At 35.7% G+C, this 22,635-nt stretch overlaps 2 protein-coding genes across 2 annotated transcripts; one reads left to right on the forward strand and one right to left on the reverse strand.

Annotated features, from left to right (window-relative positions):
• Positions 1–5,433: 5,433 nt before the first annotated feature.
• On the reverse strand, positions 5,434–8,899 carry LOC25479525 (protein SRG1). Its single transcript, XM_013588042.3, has 5 exons — positions 8,602–8,899; positions 7,275–7,522; positions 6,729–7,053; positions 5,873–6,125; positions 5,434–5,691 (listed from the first exon to the last, which is right to left on the reverse strand). The coding sequence occupies exons 1-5, from the start codon at positions 8,830–8,832 to the stop codon at positions 5,669–5,671; spliced, it is 1,080 nt and encodes a 359-aa protein (XP_013443496.1). The 5' UTR covers positions 8,833–8,899; the 3' UTR covers positions 5,434–5,668.
• Positions 8,900–11,604: 2,705 nt separating this feature from the next.
• LOC112418458 (uncharacterized) lies at positions 11,605–12,474 on the forward strand. The gene has a single exon (XM_024774806.1). The coding sequence runs from the start codon at positions 11,605–11,607 to the stop codon at positions 12,472–12,474; it is 870 nt and encodes a 289-aa protein (XP_024630574.1).
• Positions 12,475–22,635: the final 10,161 nt, after the last annotated feature.

Below are 22,635 nucleotides of genomic sequence, written 5' to 3' on the forward strand. Positions count from 1 at the left end.
GAATTAGTAGAACCAACATGGTAACCAGTAAACAAATTTGCTTCTGTCGCTGCAGTCATCAAAACATGCAAACCTTTTGCAGCAATAAGATCAAAAAAGAACGGGAGACAGCGAATCACCTTGTCTTATCCCCTATTCAAAGAAAACTCATTCGTTGGACTTTCATTAACCAAAATAGAGGCAGTTGCTGAACCGACACACTCCTTCATCCACTTTCTCCACAATGTTGGAAAAGCCATCCTCTTCAACACATCATCCAAGTAACCCTAATCTACTGAATCATATGCCTTATCAAAATCAACCTTGAATAGTAACAAGTCTTTTTTCAATTTACGGGACTCATCCACCATCTCATTTGCTATTAAAATTCCATCTAAAATTTATATCCTTCACAAAAGCCGACTGAGTCTCAGTAATAACTGAAGTCATAACCTTCCGCAACCGATTTGCCAAAATCTTTGCAAGAATTTTATACAAGCACCCCACCAACACGATGGGACGAAATTCATTCATACTTTGCGGATTATCAACTTTTGGTATAAGTGCAATAAAAGTGCTATTAATACCTTTCGAAAGGTGACCATTGCGGTGAAACTTTTTCAAAAATCTCAAGATATCATCCTTTAATTCTGGCCAAAAATCTTTAATGAACCCCATATATATGCCATCCGGTCCAGGACTCTTAAAGCTGTCACAGTCCCACACCGCCTCCTTTATCTCATCCACACCAAATGGCAAAATCAAAGAAGCGCCCTCCTCATGATATAGCATTTTAAAACGCAAATTTTCTTAAACTATTTCTTAACATGTACCAATCATATTATCTCTATTCCATTCTTAAAAAAAAAAAAATTATCTCTATTCCAGTGCACTTCCTCTTCTACTATTTAATATTTACAATCTAAAGGAGAGTTGTTCAAAAACAAATCTTCAGAGTGTAGAAATTAAAATAGGGAAAATTTTCATAAACATTCTTATCCTTCATTGAAGAGTTGTTGTCTTACGAACATGGTGTGACACAATTGAAATATAATTGAGTTTTTTTAAATCATCTGGTAATCTTTATTACAAAAACGTGCAGCTAAAAAAAGAGTTTTGATTGTTAGGTCGAACGCCGTAACCAAAGTTAGAACCCTAATTCCTCCACTTATCTCAATTTCATCAAGAGTTGTAATCTAAAAAAAAAAAACAAGAGTTGTAATCTTTTAGCACACTTCTCTTACTCTAGAATAAATTAAATTGTCCCGTGAGCTTAGCTCAGTTGATTTGGACAATGCATAATATATATAAGGTCCAGGTTCAAACCCTGGCCACTATAAAAAAAAAAAGAATAAATTAAATTGAATGGAAATAAATATTTCAATAAATATCTTTTATGATATATGCAAGGTTCGGGGTTCAAACCCTGGTCACTACAAAAAAAACAAAAAAGAATAAATTAAATTGAATGGAAATAAATATTTTTTATGATAATCACTATAATTGAATAAAAATAAAATATAATAAAAAAATTTAAACAACTTGCTTCAAAAAATATTTATTAAACAACTATATATTTTAGAATTTTCATAGATAATTTTAGACAATATTTAAGGTATATTTCATGAATGTTAACATTTTTTTTTTGTTTATTTTATGGAAGCGTTTGTTTCATGGAATCAAAAAATATTCTCGGGATTAACTTTCCCAGGATTATAAGAGTGGAAACTTTACTCCTAGGAAAGTTTGGAAAAAGTGTTTGGTTGTTGATTTGAAACCTCAGGAATTCATTTATAAGGAAATGATGTAATTATTAAAATACCCTTGCCTTGTAAAATAGACTAGACTAGACTAGATGTGTGTTAATTTTTCTAAATTATTGTTGGTCATTGCAGCGACAATATAAACTACTCTATCCGGTCACATTTATAAGTAATTTTTTTCTTTTTAAATTTGGTAAATAATTTATGTATATATAAATTATATTTATATCATAGATTCATTAATTATTTAATGAATCTAAAAAGAAAAAAAATAAGTTTTTTATAAATGTGACTAGAGAATAATTTGTTAGACAATTTTAGTTTATCATATACATCAATTTATCCATGTCTTACTTCTATTAATGCAATCAAAATAAATTGAGTTTTATTGTTCCAATACCTTCACTCAATAAATAAATAAATAAATAAATAAATGCACCACCTACATTCAAAAGTAAATGACGAAAATTGAGAAACAACTTGTATCAACTGCCGGGAATACATCATTCCCATCCATTTATGCTGGGAATAAAAAGAGAGTAACATGGTTGAAAAAAAATTACTGAGAATGTTTTATTCCTTTGAATATTTTTGTATGCATGTATACCAAACATAGGAATAAATAATTCCCACCTTAGATTCCTAGGAATCTAATTTACAGAGGTGAAACAAACACCCCCTATGTGTTATTCACACACACACACACACACACACACACACATATATATATATACGGACAACCGGAAACGGCCAATCATCTGTTTTTGGAGTGCAACATTTTCAGTTCTATCTAGTATCAAGTATGGCGGTGGTTGGGTGTTTCATCTGTATTTTCTGGTGATCTTCGACATCATTTCCAACAGTTTACTAAGATGGCAGGGTTACCACGGACTACCCAATCTTTCATGACAATTATTTGGTTGCTACTGTTTGGGTTGTATGGAAGGAGAGGAATAATCATGTTTTCCAAAATACGGTTTGTTCTTTTTCTGTTCTTATTGAAAAGGTGAAACTTAATTCTTTTTTATGGATGAAAGCAAAACAGGCGACATTTAATTATAGTTATCATGATTGGTAAATGCATCCAATCCCTTGTATGGATGTCCACATGCAATTGTTTTGTCTGTTTTGTTGTTGCCTCTGTTTTAGCAGCTTAACTCTCTAATTACTATTGGGTGGCTATCCCTTTGCACACCTTATGTGGGTAATCCATTGGTGTTCAAAATATATCATTTTTGTTTCTTGGAGAAAAACAAAATTGTATTAATAACATTATCCCGGTTAAAAAAAGATTAACTTAAGGGTTGTCTAATCGGCCGATTCAAAGTTGGACTCATTTTTTTCGTAAATTTTAATAAAATACTTTTTTATTATTTTAAAATTTATTTATTTTACTAAAAATGGTAAAAGTCTCCGTTTGAATTATTTTTTTGAAGATCCATATCTTTAAAGTACTTTTGTGGTTTTTTTTTTTGTGATGAAGATTTGTGGTACATATTTTCATGTATTAGTTTTAAATCAACATATCTATCAACAAATTGGGTATATCAACCAATATCCACCGGTACAAATAGTCATTTTTTTTTTTAAGAAGCTAAACTAGCCCACCCAAATTAACATCGGAAAGAATCGAACTTGAGACCTCAAGGAGGAGCAGACTCCCAGATCCCAAGCCAATACCATCATGCCAATTCAAGTGGGTTACAAATAGTCATCTTTTATCTTCCATGCTGGATACAAACTGTGTCTTCTAATGATACTTTGGGTGTCCTATGCTAACTAAGAAAAAAAGTCAAATATTTAGGGTGTCAACTAGCTATGATGTAAATATTTTCAATCCCAATTTTTTTTAACAATTTCAATCTAGAAAAGTTTATGTAAGTAGATGCAACATTAGAATATATACTTAATATTATTTATTCAATAAGTGATACATACAGTTAGGAAAATAATTAAATATTAAACTACACAAACAAGAGGGGTTCAATGTTTCCTTAAAAAAAAAAAGAGGGGTTCAATGTTTTAACGAAATCATATTAGAGCATTGGACCAAAGTGAGACAAACTTATTTAAAAAGAAAAGGTAAGTGTGACATTAAGCTCTAGGGTCGGAGAAGAGAAGATGATTCCCTAAAACTTCTTATACATCATATAGTAATGCTATATGTTCTCTTTCTATTTATTCACGACTATCCGTCTCACAAGTATTTGTTGGGTTTTGCAATATCAACAAATATTTACAAATATTCACAATTGCATCATTTGCATAAAAAATGCACTTTGTCAAAAAGAATGTTTTTTGATACACCTAGGACATGGGTTTTATTTGAACCAATGGATCGTGACAAGTCGTTACTACTAACAATGACTTCGTCTTTCATTACTTCATCCTTTCCATATCCCTCTCCCTTGTTCTCAGTTACTCATCAAATGGCACTCAGTTCATATCTTTAAGTTCGATCATTGACAAAGTTGGAGATTTCAGAGTAGTTATTTTACCAAAAAAGTTTGATTTAGTTGAACAAGCGCAAAACTATTTTAAAATTTCTAATAAACATGTATATTGTCGCGTCAGCAAAAAACAATTGCATTTTTCAGTCTTGAAATTCCAAAAATGCCAAAAGTGAAGGAATTAAAATAACAGAGGTTGAATAAAAACATATCATGAAAGAAAATGACATTCTATAACTAAAATTTAAGATGAAAAATTAAATAAATCACATCCATAAACTAACGAAGCATATTATCATAATTTTCGAACTTCCTAGGGATCTTATACTGAGTATGATCATCACATTTGACTAAGAGAAACCAGAAAAATAAAATTGATAACAAAATCTTCAACAAAAATTTGAAGGTATTAGGTATATCATGTATTGCTCCTTTTGATTTCAATACAAAAACCTGTTTCCTTTAAAAAAAAAAAAAAAACCTATTTGATTTCAATACAAAAAAACTATTATTACTAACTTCAGCCAATAAAATTTTGTCATGAGTCACATTTTAATGTGTAAACCAATCAAATAATTGCCTTAAAAAAAAGCCAAATTTTTAAAAGATTTTGAACAAAATTAACACAAATGCACAATAGTTTGCTTGATTAGCGTATCAATTTGCATAAATATTCACGTTTCACAACCCTGATACCCACACACAATAGTTTGATAACGATGCAGCCATCGGCGATCAATAAAAGAGTAAAACATGCGTCGAGTTCGATCAACGATCTTACAGACGACCTACTCATTTACATTCTCTCTTTTCTTCCGATCAAATATGCTTTCAGAACTACCGTTCTTTCCAAGCGATGGTTCCCACTGTTTTACTCTCTCGCAGTTATTCGCATATGCGATAACTGAGTCTACACGAAAAAGGCTTGGGTTTACTTTCGTAGAATTGTGGACAAAGTTATCTCCACACACGCGCAGCTACAAACTCTTAAAACATTTCATCTCGACTGCCAATCTAATCATTGGAGAGCTAATAGTTTTCGCTGTTTTGACACATGGGTCGAAGAAGCAAAACGACGTGGGGTCGAGGATCTCTATCTAAACTTGTTAGAAGTGACCTTGTCGCCTACCATTTTCGTTTGTAGAACACTTGTGATTTTTCTTTGTTCTTCTACTTAACTATTTTGACAAATCATATTTTGTCTCTGATTGACAGTGGCGGGGTTCAGTTGCAACTATCAATTCGAATGGGAAATACCAAGATCATATTCCTGAATGTGTTTCGTCTCATCTTACAACATGCAATATTACAAATTATCAAACTGTGGAAGCTGATTTTCAATTTTCATCGTATATATTGAAGAACGCGAAACTTTTAAAGGATATGTCGATCAACTTTGCTAGATGCTCAGATATAATGCAGAGGTTGAAGTGTATCTAAGATTTATCCTCTTGTGAAAGAATCTCCCGCGAACTTTCAGTGAGATCCTTTACGAGTACCTGGTGATTTCATTAGTTTTTATATATGCTACTTCGAGTATATGATTTGAACAATATATGCTTTGTCTCCTCTATACAAATTTATTGTCACCAAATTCTAGGATGCAATAGAGGTGTAACTGTTTTCAAAGAACATGTTTATTTTTAATCCAAATAGTTATATAGTACTTTTGTCACTTACTATTCTCGTTTTGGATTCTCATAAGATCAATGCATGATTTCCCTTGTAGCTTGCGTGAAAAGAATGCTTTGTAGTAATCTTCTACAGTAATTGTTTTGAACAATGCAGGCCTTTCAGGAGTAACAAGTTTTTGTGTTGGACCTATAACTTTGCTCATCTGAGGTCTGTGAAATGCAGCAATGGAAATCCTCGCTTTCTCTGAATTAACCGTAGCTCGATGTTCAATGCTTCGATAAATTCCATTTGTCAATATCTGCACGGCACAAGCATTTAGGATTAGGTCATTGACAACCTGGTCTCTTAAATGAATGAAATAACAAAATTATTCTTATAATTGAACATCATCAATCACTCAAATCCTTTGAGTAAGTAAATTTTGTCTTCTGATTTATCTTGAACAGACAAAAGTGATGAATGATTTTCAATTTCAGCGATACTTTTGTAAATTGTAATTTGGAAAATTTAAGTACAAATTGTTTGATGTATCCTTCGAGACACTTAAATAGTAATTGACTTGTTATTGATTCAAATTGAGGTGTTTACTTTGCCTTGTGACTACACACTGTCACACCCACATCTCAGTTGTCCGATCAAGATTAGACGATCTAGATTTCATGTTTGGTATTTTAAATCTAAAATAATCAAAATTTGTTTTAAAACTAGAACCGTCCAATCTTGGTCGGATGACTGAGATGTGCGTGACAGATGAGTAATTTTGTTATTCAATCTAAAATGTACTCATACATAGTTCCTTATAATACATGTGCTCACATTTGATATCGATTCTTAAACACTCATAAGAACACTTATAAGGGTAAAATAATAAAAGGATATCTGACTAATCACTATCGATTACCTCTAACATGTCTCCAATGTTTACGACAAAAGCACCGGCGAGTGGTTTAACAGAAATCCATTGTCCATCTTTTCTTATTTGGAGGCCTTCAATGTCATTGGCTTGGAGAAGGATAGTTAAGCAATCCGCATCAGAATGCGGATTCAATCCAATGACATTTTCTGGTTGGGGACAAGGAGGATAGTAATTCATCCTCGTTGCTTGAGTTAGATCATCAAAAAACTCTAGCATTTCTTTTGGTTCAACTTTTAGAGCTTTTGTCATGTGTGTGATGATTGTGATGCAAACTTTTTTCAATTCTAAGCAATAGGTCTCTAAATTATCTCTGCAGTATGAAACAATGTTGGATCGAGCAAAACTGATGGTTAGTAAATAATTTTAAATAGCGCCTTTAGCGGTGTTATAATATTGAAACAACGCTATTGCTCTGCCAGTGCAAAATAATATTGTCGAGTAGCGGCTATAACAAACAACTATATTCAGTGATTTGTGATTGACTACAATTTGGTTCAAAAACAAAGACGAAGTGAGAAAAAGATATAAAACCTGAATGGTTGAGGAATATTCGGAAATAACCGAGGATTCCTTGCATAGGACGGAAGAGTAGTAGTGAAGAATAAATCTGCCCATTCCAACTTTTGATTTTCCGATACAACAAACAATTGACCAAACCCCTCTATATCTTCCGGAGTTTGCCAAAGTTTCTTCTTCTCTTCCACCGGACGACTCATGAATTCTTGAACACCTATCTTCAAATTTTCCACCAATGAAGGACTGACTCCATGATTGATCAGCTATAATCAATTTCAATTTTAGAAATCATAGAGTTATTAAAATTAGAGAGTATATTACCTGTATATTGGCAACCATAAAGTTGATGAAAGGAAGAAATGAAGATAAATCCAACTGGTGTTATGAGGGATCTCTATTTCATCAAAGATACTCTTAACCGGTGCTGGATCTTGAGTTATTTTGTTGGGGTGCCAAATATTTGTATGAACCGGTTAGGTGGTTCATTTGCTTGAGTGTAACCACTGATTAGTTAAAATATTATGCCTAATATGGAATTTATCGAAAAGTTGGGGGTGCAGTTTCTCGTATAGGTCTCCAAGGAGATCCGCCACTGCTCTTAACTACTCTATGTCCCCGTTGTTCTATATATATCCTAATATCCTTAATAAAACATAGCAACTGATTTAATGACCAAAATATTAATAGTTAAATCTACATCTAAATCTGTCACTAACCAAGTTTGGGACCGATTTAGAGTCCATTTTAGGAAATGTCTCTAAAAATCTAGTTGCTAATTTTAGTGACCAATTTGTTATTTTCAATGTCTAAATCGGTCATGAAAATTTTTTGGTGCTCTAAATAATTTCAGTGTCTGTCATTTGAAACTGTTATACAGGACTGAATTTTTCTGCTATCTATCTTATTTATTGACTCAGTAAATATATTTAGGATTAATAGTGTTTTTCACCCCTGTAATCTATGTTATTTCCAGTTTTCTGCTATCTATCTTATTTATTGACTCAGTAAATGTGATTATATTTAGGATTAATAGTGTTTTTCACCCCTGTAATATATGTCATTTCCGATTTTCATCCCTATAAAATTTTCGGTTTGATTTGAACTCTCGTAAATTTTTTTTTTCTTCAGAAAATACCCTTAATAGGCCATTCAAAAACCAAAATTTCTCGAAAAAAAATTCTAAAAATGGCCTATTAGGGGTGTTTTCTGGAAAAAAAATAAATTTACGAGGGTGCAAATCAAACCGAAAATTTTATAGGGGCGAAAACAAGAAATGACATATATTACAGGGGTGAAAAACACTATTAACCCTTGTATTTAAAGGAAGAGTATTAGTTAAAACCTGAAAGAATCCCCATTGTTTACATGCTTGATCCAACTTCTGTAGCTCAGATGCATCTTCACACAACAATTTACTTAGGTCAATGACTGGGACTTGTTGTAGTGAAGATGTATTTGATAAAACAATAGGGTCTTGATTTGGATAAAGATATTGTTCTGGAACTTCTATGATGGGTTTCTTTGCAAGCTCTTGTACAGAAGGCACCAATAGTGAGGTTCCAAACTTTGACATTTTTTAAGGTTGGTAAGATTTCAATTGCTACTAGACCATATATGTCCACACCGTCTTCTTTTTTATGCTTTTTTATTCTCTCTGATTGAATAATTTATGCTGACACACAAAGTTATGTCCACACTGTATACAGTATACGGTCGGTGGAATTTTGTTGGCATTTTCTACAACCTCATGGTGAGTGCATAGATGGATTTCTATAGTTGTTTTATGTGTCATTGACGTTTCTAGTGTATTTTAGATGATAGAACGATGAATCAATGATTAAAATGGAAATTTGTACATTCACTGCATCGAAAATTGAAATATTAGACTCTTTCAATAAATAGTTTATGGGTCTTGTTAACTAGTGACATCGGGTACTAGTTAAGGAGGTATTCTTCCATGATCACGAGACCAAATCAATAATGTTTGGACACACACGTAAAAAGATTTTCATCAAAATATTCAATCATTTTTTTGTTTGTATGTGTATTAAATTTGACTTTCATATTTCAAGACAAGTGAGTAGTATTAATTAGGGGTATGTTTAGAAAAAAAAATAATAAATATATCTAGTAATTTGAAAAGAGGTTTACATTTAGGGACAAAACTAAAATCAAATAGGTGCTTACATATAGGAACAGAGGGAGTATTAAAATATATTTCTTTATGTGTGTGCCCAAACACTTTTCCTATGGTCATGTGACCATATTAGAATTTCTCCTAGTTAAGAAGCTAAAAGTAAAAGGAAAATGAAATTTTACAAGTGTCCCGAGATCACTTGGTAACATTTCTCGTAGTTTATTTATTTTGAATTCTTTAAAGAAGGATCTCTTTAGGGCACTCATTAACAAAAATCTTATAAAAAATAGTCACAATTTTGCCCTCAATGATTATCCCCTTTTGCAAAAGTGGCCACTTCCTTTTATTTTAACCAAGTCAATGATTATGTAGAGATATTCTTAAATGACTAAGAGGTAACATGTGTATTCTTTATTTTTAAATTAAAAGAAAATTCAACTCATCAATAATTAAAAAGATGATAATTAAAAAATAAATAAATAACTCCTTCTTTCTTCTCTCTCTCCTCTCGCATATTTCTTATTCCCTCTTCTTCTTTCTCTTTTCTCTCCATTAAAAAATTAGAATAGCAAGAATATTATAATTAAGTAACTCATTTCATGGATGATCAACAATTCCTCAACTGCAACATTTTTTTTTTTAATAAATCATCAACTGCAGTATTAACCATCAACAACAATTTAATTTTTTTAGTTTTAAAAAAGGTTGAATATGAATTCACGAATCTGTGTAAATTTTTTCTTAATTCCACTAATAATTTTGAATTTAGATAAACATGAATATGAAAGTTTGAACGAATTCGAATATATATATGTGATATTGAATATTGTTCATGTAACACCTCAAATTTTCCATAATATATTTTCTATATATTTAAATATATGTTCATGGTATAAATCTTTAGTTATTATTTTAAGTGATTTATTTTTTTGGTTAGGTAGCCTAATGGTTAGAATTCACCTTATAAAATGAATAAGTGGGGTGTCTGGAGTTCGAACCTATTTTAAGTGATTTTATTTGTAAATGTATGTTGCTTGTTATTGTGACATTGTGGGAAATTAATAAATGTGCATATTTTATTTTAATTATTTCTGACTATCATCCGTACTTTATTATTTATTTTAAGCTTAAATAACTAAATGGTTCCCCTAAATATATCAACGTTTAATTTTAGTCCTCCTAAAATATTATTTAGGCTTTTGGTGTCTCAGTAATATTTTGATTATTTTTTCTTATATGTGTAGTTTTTTTTTTTACAAGTCCTTATATGTGTTTTTTTTTTTTTTTTTTTGAAGGAAGGAAACCTTATTGTTATGGTCTTTTTTTGGTCTATATGGGTATCCTCCGCGCGCAACTGCGAAGACTAATCCCTCGAGCATCGTGAGATCCAAATGGGCGGCAAGCTCTCCCTAAGAGTTTTTGATAGAATAAGAATATTTTGTTGTAATTAGTCATAATTAGTTTCCTATAATTATGTTGTATCATAATTAGATAGTTGACAAAATGTCACACATTGATGTATATATATTCTATTCAGATCAATGAGAAAGCCAAACATTCCATAATCTTACATGGTATCACTCGTAACCGATCCCTCTCATTAAAAAAAAATAAAAATAGAAAAGAACAGAAGCGTGTTTCTTCTCCAAAACACAAAACAACAATACGCGACCTTCCCTGCGTAACCCTTCTGTTCACTTTCCGCCGTCGCCGTACCTCTTCCTCCTTCCCACGGCCGTCGACGAACAGCAATTGTTGTACATGCAATCCAACGCTCCTCTGTTGTAGATCGCGCTTTTCCCTCTTTGATTCATCTGCAATTTCTGATCGCCATTGTTTCCGATCTGTCCGTGCAGCACCGCCGCCGTTTGTGTGCCTCTTCACCGCCGCGATTGTGTTCTGGTCTGTTGTGTTTTTTGTACGCGATTCCGTGATTTCTGACGCAAATAACACCACCAGAACCGTACCGCTACCCTCTCCTCTCGGGCGTGACTGTTCATTTTCTTTTGAATATGTACGTGACTGTTTTCTGTGAATTTGTTCCTATTCCAATTGTTTACTCCACCTGCAGTTATGTCTGATTCAGAACGCAGTGACGCTGATACTAGTAATTCCAGCAATCCCAAGTCGCTCTGAGGTTCTAAGACAGAGTTTCATCCCGCCCTTGCCGTCTCCAATATTAGGAACTACATTCCTATTATTCTTGAGATGGAAAAAGATCAATATGAAACCTGGGCCGAGCTTTTCTGCATCCATGCTCGCTCTAATCGAGTCATGCATCACATCGTTCCATCTACCGGACAAGAGCCACCAGCTGTTACCGATGCCAAACATGAACAATGGTCCACTCTCGATGCCATCGTCCTTCAGTGGATTTATTCTACTATTTCTACTGATTTGTTGAGCACTATTCTGGAACCTAACTCCACTGCACTGGAAGCATGGAAGTGCTTGGAAGATATTTTTCAAGACAACCAAAATGCTCGAGCTGTCACTCTTGAGCAAGAGTTTTCTAACACTCGTATGGAAGATTTTCCTAATGTATCTGCTTACTGTCAGCGCCTTAAGATGCTTTCTGATCAGTTGAGAAATGTAGGCTCCCCTGTCAACAATCATCGTCTGGTCCTTCAGCTGATCTCTGGTCTCCCAGAAGCTTACCGCAGTGTTGCTACTTTGATTCGCCAGAGCAACCCTCTTCCGGCGTTCTATCAGGCTTGTTCGATGCTCACTTTGGAAGAAGCTGGTATGGCTAAAATGGCAAACACAAGATCTCATGCTGCCATGCATACCACTCAGCCAAGACCTACTGAAGACACCTCTCAGCGTGGCTACCGCCGCCCCAACAATCGTTCTCGCTCCCGTGAAATTCAGGGCCATGGCGGGGGACGGGGTAACCGCAGTGCACCTCAAACTGGAGCTCCCAATGTCCCCTCACCTTGGTCTACTCCTCCTTGGCAACAGCAACAGCAATACTCAGCATGGCAACCATGGGGTTGGGCTATGCCACCGTGTCTGTATCCCACCTCTCAGTGGACACGCCCTGCTGGTCCTCCTAAGCAGCCGGGTATTCTAGGGTAGCGTCCTCAGGTATATGCAGCTTCTACCTCATCTCAGACACCGACAGACATTGAGACAACAATGCACACCATGTCACTACACACTCCTGATGATCAGTGGTACATGGATACTAGCGCTACATCTCACACGGCCGCATCACAAGGTAATCTCTCATCTTATTTTCCATTAAGTAATTCAAATCAGAAAGTTATTGTTGGAAGTGGCCATGGAATTCCAATTCACGGCACCAGACACACACAAATAACCACATCTCACCATCCCCTTAACCTTAACAATGTCCTGCATGCCCCGAAAATTATTAAAAATCTAATTTCTGTGCGACGACTCACCACTGATAACAATGTTTCTGTTTCATTTGACCCTTTTGGTTTTACTGTCTCTGATTTTCATACAGGGATCAACCTCCTCAGATGTGATAGTCGTGGAGATCTATATCCAGTTATCACTCCTCCCAATTTTGCCGGTCTCACATCCAGTCTTTGACATAGTCGTCTTGGTCATCCTGGCGTGTCTATTTTAAATTCCCTTCGCAAAAATAAGTTCATATATTGTGAACCTTTCAATTCTTCTGTTTGTGACTCTTGTGTTTTAGGCAAATAGGTTAAATTGCCATTTTCTGATTCTCAAACTACGACTTTGATGCCGTTTGATATTTTACATAGTGATTTATGGACGTCTCCAATTTTAAGTTCTGCTGGTCATAAATATTATGTATTATTCTTAAATGATTTTACAAACTTCTTATGGACTTTTCCTATTAGCAGAAAATCTCATGTATTTGAAACGTTCAAGTCACTTGTCCAAGTCATTCACACATAATTTTTACAAAAAGTCAAATCTGTTCAATGTGACAATGGTGGTGAATATAATAATGAGTTATTTCAACAATATTGCACTGATCATGGTCTTGTTTTCGTTTCTCTTGTCCTCACACATCCTCACAAAATGGGAAAGCGGAACGCAAAATAAGAACCATTAATAATATGATACGCACTATGCTAGCTCATTCTTTTGTTCCCCCCTCGTTTTGGCATCATGCTCTCTACATGGCAACTTATTTGTTAAATATCATCCCCTGTAAAACACTTCAAAATCAGTCACCAACACAACTCTTATATCATCGTGATCCCACCTACACATATCTCTGAATCTTTGGTTGTCTATGTTATCCATTATTCCCGTCATCTACCATCCATAAGTTACAACCCCGCTCTACTCCGTGTGTCTTCTTGGGTTATCCGCCTAATCATAGAGGTTACAAGTGTTTTGATTTGTCTAACAGAAAATTGATAATTTCGAGGCATGTCATCTTTGATGAAACACAATTTCCCTTCACCAAGATACACTCCCTTTCACCTCACTCTTATCAATTCCTAGATGATGACCTTCACCCATACCTTATACATCAGTGGGAAAATCTAATTTCACCACACGTTGAACATAATCAACCAACACCCACAATCACAATTGACCAGCCACTTCCCTCACCAAACCAACAATCATCATCTCATACCTCTTCGATCACCACACCCAGTCGAATAAACTCTCCACCACCACTAATTCAACCGCATCCACCTCCACCTACACGAACCATCACCACCCGAAGCATGAAAGATATTGTTAAACCCCGCACGATATTCAACTTATCAATCTCTCACTCTGACCACACCATCTCTCCCCTACCTAAAAACCCCAAACTAGCCTTATCAGACCCGAATTGGAAATCCGCAATGCAATCTGAATTTGATGCTCTTATTCGAAATAAGACGTGGGATTTAGTTCCTCGTCCTTGTGATGCTAATCTTATTCGATTTATGTGGATTTTTAGGCATAAGAAAAATTCTGATGGCTCTTTTGAGCGTTATAAAGCTCGTCTAGTAGGTGATGGCAGGTCACAGGTTGCAGGTGTGGATTGTGATGAGACTTTTAGCCCAGTAGTGAAACCCGCTACCATTCGAACAATGCTCACCATTGCTTTCTCCAAATCCTGGCCCATTCATCAACTGGATGTCCAGAATGCCTTTTTACATGGTGATCTTCATGAGACTGTTTACATGCATCAGCCATTGGGTTTCCGCGACCTCCATCATCCGGATTATGTATGTCGGCTGAAGAAGTCCTTGTATGGTCTCAAGCAAGCGCCTAGAGCATGGTACCAACGTTTCGCTGACTATGTCACCACCATTCGCTTTCGCCATAGCACATCAGACAACTCCATCTTCATATATCGACAAGGTTTAGACATGGCCTACATTCTGCTGTATGTAGACGACACCATCCTCATCATCTCCACTCAGGTCCTCTGTAAATCAATTATGTCACTCTTAGCATCTGAGTTTGCAATGAAGGATTTGGGCCCTCTGAGTTACTTTCTGGGTATTTCTGTATCTCGTCATCCTGATGGCATATTTCTCAGTCAAAGCACTTATGCTTCAGAGATCATTGAACGTACTGGCATGGCGTCCTGTAAACCTTCAGCCACTCCTGTTGACACCAAGCAGAAACTCAGCACCTCCTCCGACATTTCTTATGAGGATACTTCCTTGTATCGGAGTCTTGCAGGGGCCCTACAGTATCTCACCTTCACTCAACCTGACATATCCTATGCTGTTCAGCAAGTTTGTCTTCACATGCATGCCCCTCGCACGGAACACATGCTTGCTCTTAAGCGCATTTTGCGCTATGTTCAGGGCACCTTACATTTTGGACTACATTTATCCCCATCTCCCATTACATAGCTTCTCTCCTACACTGACGCTGATTGGGGTGGATGTCCTGACACCAGACGTTCTACATCTGTATACTGTGTTTTTCTAGGTGACAACCTTATTTCTTGGTCTTCCAAAAGGCAGCCAACTCTCTCCCATTCTAGTGCTGAAGCTGAATATCGAGGTGTTGCAAATGTTATCTCTGAATCGTGTTAGATTCGCAATCTTCTTCTGGAACTCCATTTTCCTATTCCTCAGGCAACTTTGGTGTATTGTGACAATGTTAGTGCCATCTATCTATCTGGTAATCCTGTGCAGCATCAGCGCACAAAACATATTGAGATGGACATTCATTTTGTTCGGGAAAAGGTTGCTCGTGGTCAGGCTCGCGTCCTTCATGTTTCCTCAAGACATCAGATCGCATACATCTTCACCAAAGACCTTCCTCGCATTCTATTTGATGATTTTCGGACCAGTCTTAGCGTCCGTGAACCTCCCGCTTCGACTGCGGGGGTGTGATAGAATAAGAATATTTTGTTGTAATTAGTCATAATTAGTTTCCTATAATTATGTTGTATCATAATTAGATAGTTGACAAAATGTCACACATTGATGTGTATATATTCTATTCAGATCAATGAGAAAGCCAAGTATTCCATAATCTTACAGTTTTAACGCTGCTGCATACCCAAGATTGGATTCGAACCCAGAACCTTGGTGAAGCTAGAAGAGACCCGTTCCATCTTATCTAAATGCTCTGATAAGTTTATACGTATTTATTTGATTTAGAAGTCATTTTTAGAAATGCTTTCTTTCTTCAAAAAATTTAGAAATGCTTTCTTAGTACCCAAATTTTGCTAAATTATTTTGAAGCACAATCTGAAATATTTCGGTGCACAATCGAATATATTTTGCTACATGATTTGAAATATATTTTTTTGATACTCAATAATATATTTTAATACTCAATATGATAAATTTTGTGCTATGTGATCTGAAATATATTTTGACATTCAATAATATATTTTGATACTCCTTCAAAAAATATAATATATTTTGATACTCAATACGATAAATTTTGATATATTTTTGTACCAGCCAAACATTTTGCACCATAAGAATAAGCATCGGATGTTATACACAATTCTTATGGTATAAATACAAAAACTATTATTACTAAGTTGAGCCAATCAAATTTTGTGATGAGCCACGTTTTAATATGTAAACCAATCAAATAATTGCCTTAAAAATAAAACCAAATTTTAAAAGATATTAGACAAAATTGACACAAATGCACAATAGTTTGCTTGATTAGCGTATCAAATTGCATAAATACTCACAGTTTCATAATCTCTGTCTCCGTGGATTTGATAATGATGCAGCCATCGGTGATCAATAAAAGAGTAAAACATACGACAAAGTCGAGGTCCATCAACGATCTCGCAAACGACCTACTCATTCACATACTCTCTTTTCTTCCGATCAAGTATGCTTTCAGAACTTCGGTTCTTTCGAAACGATGGTTCCCATTGTTTTACTCGCTTGCAGTTATTCGTATCTGCGATAACAAAGTCTACACAAAAAAGGCTTGGGTTCACTTTCGTCGATTTGTGAACACGGTTTTAATCTCCAAACACGCACAAGAACAAACTCTTAAAAAGTTTCATCTCGTCTGCCAATCTAAAAATTGGAGAGCTAATAGTTTTCGTTGTTTTGACACATGGGTTAAAGCAGCAAAACGACGTGGGGTCGAGGATCTCTATCTATGCATGGTAGAAGTGACCTTGTCGCCTACCATTTTCGTGTGTGAAACACTTGTGGTTCTCAAATTGGATAGAATAATTGTACCATCTCGTTGTTCAGTTGATCTTCCTTTGCTTAAAACGCTCGATCTGTGTTGTGTTTGTTTTCGAAATAGGGATGATTTCATGAAGCTTCTCTCCGGCAGTCCCAAATTGGAGGATTTGAAAACTTTATATATCCAACTGAATATCGGTGTTACAGTGATAGAGAACTTTGAAAAACCCTTGTTATCCAATCTCATCAAAGCTAATTTTCGTTTATTCGAAGTTCCTTTTAGAGCAGTTTATAATGTGCAGTTTCTAAATGTACTTGAGGTATTATATATGAAGCATCCATTTTTTTTTTGGTATCATCACTATTACGTATGTTGTTTGATTTTTGTTTGTTTGTGATGTGCAGATGGGGACTCGTCTTCCCAATGAAGAAAACACTTCATATTACAAAAACTTGCCTCTATTTGAAAACTTAATTGAACTTCGGTTATCGTGGACTTCACGTGTTACTCATGACTGGAGTGAGGTAATGCAAATGCTCCAGCATTGTCCGAAACTTCAAACTCTTTCGATTAAAAAGGTTTGTTTATCTTGCTTATGGATAGTTATAATTTGATTTTTCTTTGTTCTTCTACTTAACCATTTTTACAAATCATATTTTGTCTCTGATTGACAGTGGTGGGGTTCAGTTGCAAGTATCAATGAGACTGGGAAATACCGAAATCATATTCCTGAATGTGTTTCATCTCATCTTACAACGTGTAATATTAAAAATTTTCAAACCGTGGAAGCTGATTTTCAATTTGCAGCGTATATATTGATGAATGCGAGACTTTTAAAGGATTTGACGATTAGCTTTGCTAGATGCACAGATATAATGCAGAGGTCGAAATGTATTGAAGATTTATCTCTTGTCAATGAATCTCTCATTCATGTAAGATTTCATTGAGATCCTAAACGAGTACCTGGCGATTTCATTCGATGGTTAGAACAATATATGCTTTGTCTCCTTTATACAAATTTATCGTCGCCTAGTTCTAGGGTACAAAATTATTGTTATTGTTGTTACCATTATCTTATAAGCACTTATGTAATCTTTACTACAATATTCAATCGTTGGCATCTGAAACTTCTTTGTTAGAAGAATATTAATATAATAAAACAAAACTTGGACAAATGTGAGAGGTTTCAAAGATACTTTGCAGTTTTTTGACATGCCATTTGATTGAAGGTTAATGTCCATAATGACCCGTTAAGTGCGTATGATAGGATAGAGACTCGATAAAATAAATAGTTGAATAAGTATAGGATATTGAGAAGATAGGAATTAAAACATACATGAACTGGTAAAAGGATTGAGAAATCACCCTCATAGCAGTCTTTTGGTCTCAAAAACTCACTTTGCTCTCTCTAAATCGTAATCCTTGTTTTTAGAATAAGCTTCAGTATAAATAGGCACAAAAATTCGCCGAATCGTGTCACGATTTAAGTAAATCATGTCACGTTTTTGCCTTGTGTAACAAACTTCCTAAATTAGGGTTCCTGAAATCGTGTCACGAAATAGTCAGCGTTACATGTTTTGCCCAAATAGCGAATGCATGTTTTTGGTCTTGTGAAATCGTGTCACATTTCCCAGCAACCGTGACTGAAGGTGAAAAACACAAGAGGGGGGGGGGGGGGGGGGGGGGGGGTGGGGTTGAATTGTGTTTTCTTTTTCTCTTAAAAAATACTTCTTCTGATAAAACTTCAGAAGCAGTTTGATTGCTTCTGATGAAATGATCAGAGTCAGATTGCAGCGGAAAAGAACAGAGTAGAGAAAAGAAAGACAAAGACACAAGCAGTTATCCTGGTTCCTTCCACAACACGGAAGTAGTCCAGTCCCCCTTGCACTTCCAAGGAGATTTCACTATAATCACAAAGATTACAACTGCTCAATACTTTCTAAGTATGAGACTTCACAAAAATGCTCAAGCACACACGCAAGAGTCTTCCAATGCTCAAGCACTAAGCAAGAGACTTCTAATGCTCAAGCACGCAGGCAAGAGACTTCTAATCAAACAAAAATACAGAGAATTGAGTTTGAATTGAACACTTGATATACAATCAGTGGTGTTCACAATACAATACAGAAAAGACTCTAGACTTTGAATTTTTAAGATGTATCAAATCAGTGCAGAAATTCAGTGTGCTTTGTAGAATCAAATTGACAGAGTTTTGGCGCTTTTGAACTTATGTATCTCTCTCTGCAATCTTCAAGTCTTCACTCCTTTATATAGAGGCGTGAAAGAGACGTTGAGATAATCAGCACGTCTAAAGAGTCGTTTGAAATCCTTTGATTATCCACCAGTGATCCTTTGCCTGATTTGGGTGTAGTCCTTTGAAGAATAAGCTTCAAATTCATTCCCATCTTGAGTGTACAAATTCTGCAGGCATGGCTGTTGTTTTGTCTTGTAGCGTAGACAGAAAACAGAGTAGTGGAGGTAGTGGTTGTACACTTGTACTTTGTCAACTCTATTAACGAGAGACAAGTGCTCAGTGCTATCCATATATCTGTTGATACCTCCCTTTCAATTCTTCGTTCTTCTTTGATAAGACTGAATTGAGAATCAGCTACTTTGAATCTTCAGTTTGATTAAAGGATCACACGTAGCTTCTGGTGAAGATATTGCTTCTGATGAAAACTTTTGCTTCTGATGACCTTCTGCTTCTGATGACGTCATCTCTTCAGAAGCACTTCAGCTTCAGGAGCAGTTTTCTTCAGATGCTCAGAATTTCTTTTTCTTTCCATTGTTCTTCCAAGACCTATTGAAATAACTTGAGTAGCCTTTGGTCCTGTACACTTGAACAATTATTAGTAATAACCAATTGACAATTTTTAATACCTTGTTATCATCAAAACTTAATAAGGTTCATTGTGAAACACATTTTGTTCCAACAATCTCCCCCTTTTTGATGATGACAAACAATAGTATTTAAAATGTTCAATTGTTGTTGATCTAATTAATAAGTTGACCACTGGGATAGAGGTTTGTAAGCTCCCCCTGAGTCTAATAGATCTTTAAGGTGAGGTTTGTAAGCTCCCCCTAAGTTCTATTCTTATTAATTAAATTTCAATAAAATACTCATAAAAATCAAATCAGAAGTATTTAAAAGAAATTTAGAAGTGGTTATAGTGGGGCTCAGTGCCTTAAAAATACTATACATTTACTCCCCTTTTGTCATCAACAAAAAGAATAAAAACAAAAGAAAGAGTAGCAGAGCATATAAACATATAAACCTTAAAAAAAAATTCAGAGCAAAACATATTGAAGGTGAAAAAGCACAAGATCCAGAAACAATGATAATATATATAAAGAAAGGTTAAGATACAAAGACAAAGCTACTAAGAACAAAAGTAAAAAACAAGCTAGTGTTGGGTGTGCAACTAAGGTTGGGTTTGCTTATACAACTGTTCTAAGAGATACTTGATCTGATCATCTTTCTTCTGAAGTAGCTCATCCTTTTCCCTTAATTTCCTTTTATGCCCAGCATGAATTCTTGCAGCCCTTGTGATGTACTCTTCTTCTGGATAGTAAGGAGTGATGTCCAGCAGAGGCACAAAATTCAGCTCTTTCTCCTTAGCTGCTTCATGCATATCATCCAATAGCTTCTTCAGCATAGCAGAGTGAGATGACACACATTTAGTTCTGAGCTGACTCATCAGATCAACAAAGCTCTTCTCCAGATCTATCCACTGATCATAATAGTGAATAGGAGGTACAGGAACTGTTCTGCGAAGAATCAGTGCCTGAATCTCATCACTAAGTCTGATCAGCTGTTCCTCTATATACTCAGTCTCAAGGATACTGTCAGGGATGGGTGAGGGTTGAGTTTGAGTTGAATTTGATGTGTAAGGTTGGTCAGAGGCTAAGTCTATTATTGGTGGTTCTGGTTGTTGTTCTGGTTCTGTTGTTTGGTCAGAGGCTATATGTTGGTCAGAAGTTGTTTGTAGGTCAGGAGCAACTTGTTCAGAAACAGTTTGTTCAGGAACAGTTTGCTCAGGAACAGTTTGCTCAGGGATGGTTTCTGTTTGTTGGTTTTCTAACACAGTCTTTCCAGGGACTGTCTTAGAGGCCTTTGTGGGTGTTGGTTGCATTTCACCACCTAGATGTTTTTCTAAGTTGTGAAGGGTTGAGTTTTCTTGTTGTTGGGGGGTTTCTGAAGTAGTTGCTTCTGAAACTACTTCAGAGGCTTTTTGTGGAGTTTGGTTATTTGGTGAGTTTGTTTGGGTAGGATTTTGGTTAGGTTCAGGTTGTTGTATACTAACAGGTTCTGGAACATCTGGATATAGTGGATGAGTAGTAGGCAAATTGAATTTCTCACACAGTTTAATCCTATTTTTGGAAAATTCTATTTGAGTGCTCTCATAGTCAAGTGTTCCAAATTCTGTTAGTTTGGTAGGTTTGGTTTTTAGAAGTTTGTCTATGTGTTGGCTAAGGGGTTGGTCATCGGATTCTGTGGATGATGAAGAGGGTGAAGAGGGTAGAGAAGGAAACTGAGTATAAGTTGGAGCTTTGGATGGATTACCTGAAGAAAGAGGTTCTGACTGAGGTGCTTCTAGAGCATTTGTAGAAGGATCTGATGATGTGGCTCCTGAAGCTTGCTTATTCTTCAGGGCTTGAGAAAGCAGAGTTACTCCATGCTGAATAGTTTCTTGCTCTAACTCAGAAGCTAAAGCAGCAACGACAAGAGTAGGCACATACCCTGCAGCTTTGAGACGCTCATCCCTTTCTTTCTCAAACACTTCCTTCATCCTTTTCTTTTCTGCTATCTTGGATGCAGAATACTCCTTAGCATACTGCTTTAATTCTTCAGTCATTTCAAAACTGGGCATGACTATAGGCTCAGAAGTTATAGTCCTTTTTGCCTTCTTGGGGCTTGAGTCTTCATCCCAGTTTTCTTCCAATTCTTCCTACATTTCTGCCCTTCGTCCTTCAGCTGTCTTCAGATTCCTTGAAGATCTCTTCCTTTTGATGGTCTTAAGAGCAGCTTCTCTTTTCTTCTTGGGACTTAGAGGCTCTTCAGAAGCAGCTTGCTCAGAACCTGTTTGTTCAGAAGCAGGCTGTTCTGCTGTTTCTTGAGCATTCCTTGTCCTTTTTGTGATAAGAGGGACATCATCCAAATCCTCTACTTCCTCAATAATGGTGGACATAGCAGATTTTTCCTTCTTGGCTTTCTGATGCTTCTGAGCACCCTTCTCAGTAGCATCTTCAGCAAGGTATTCTTCCTTGGTGATCTGCTTCTTCTTAGATTTTCTGCCTTTGGCCACAGGCAGATCACCACCATACATTTCTTCAGGGACATCTTTCAAGCTGATCTTCTTGTTGTAGGTTTTGTAGAAGTCCAAGATGTAGGCCCTTTGTACATCCAGGGGATCTTTCTTGCAGATGGGGATGTGATGAGTGACTAGATCAGATATGACATCAGATTCATGCATATCTGTATCTAGTTTCTTGCAAGTTGAAATCAGCCTCATCTTGACCAGAGTTGCCCCATTGATTATTTTTCCTGTGACTGCTCCCAGCTTCTGATTATCATAAATACCCACGTCTTTCAGGGCACTTAGGAGTCCTCCTTCTTGAAAGATTATGGAGAGCAGCCTTCCATAGGGAACGTAC

The sequence above is a fragment of the Medicago truncatula genome, chromosome 5, assembly GCF_003473485.1.
Source record: "Medicago truncatula cultivar Jemalong A17 chromosome 5, MtrunA17r5.0-ANR, whole genome shotgun sequence".
NCBI classification, from domain to species: Eukaryota; Viridiplantae; Streptophyta; class Magnoliopsida; order Fabales; family Fabaceae; genus Medicago; species Medicago truncatula.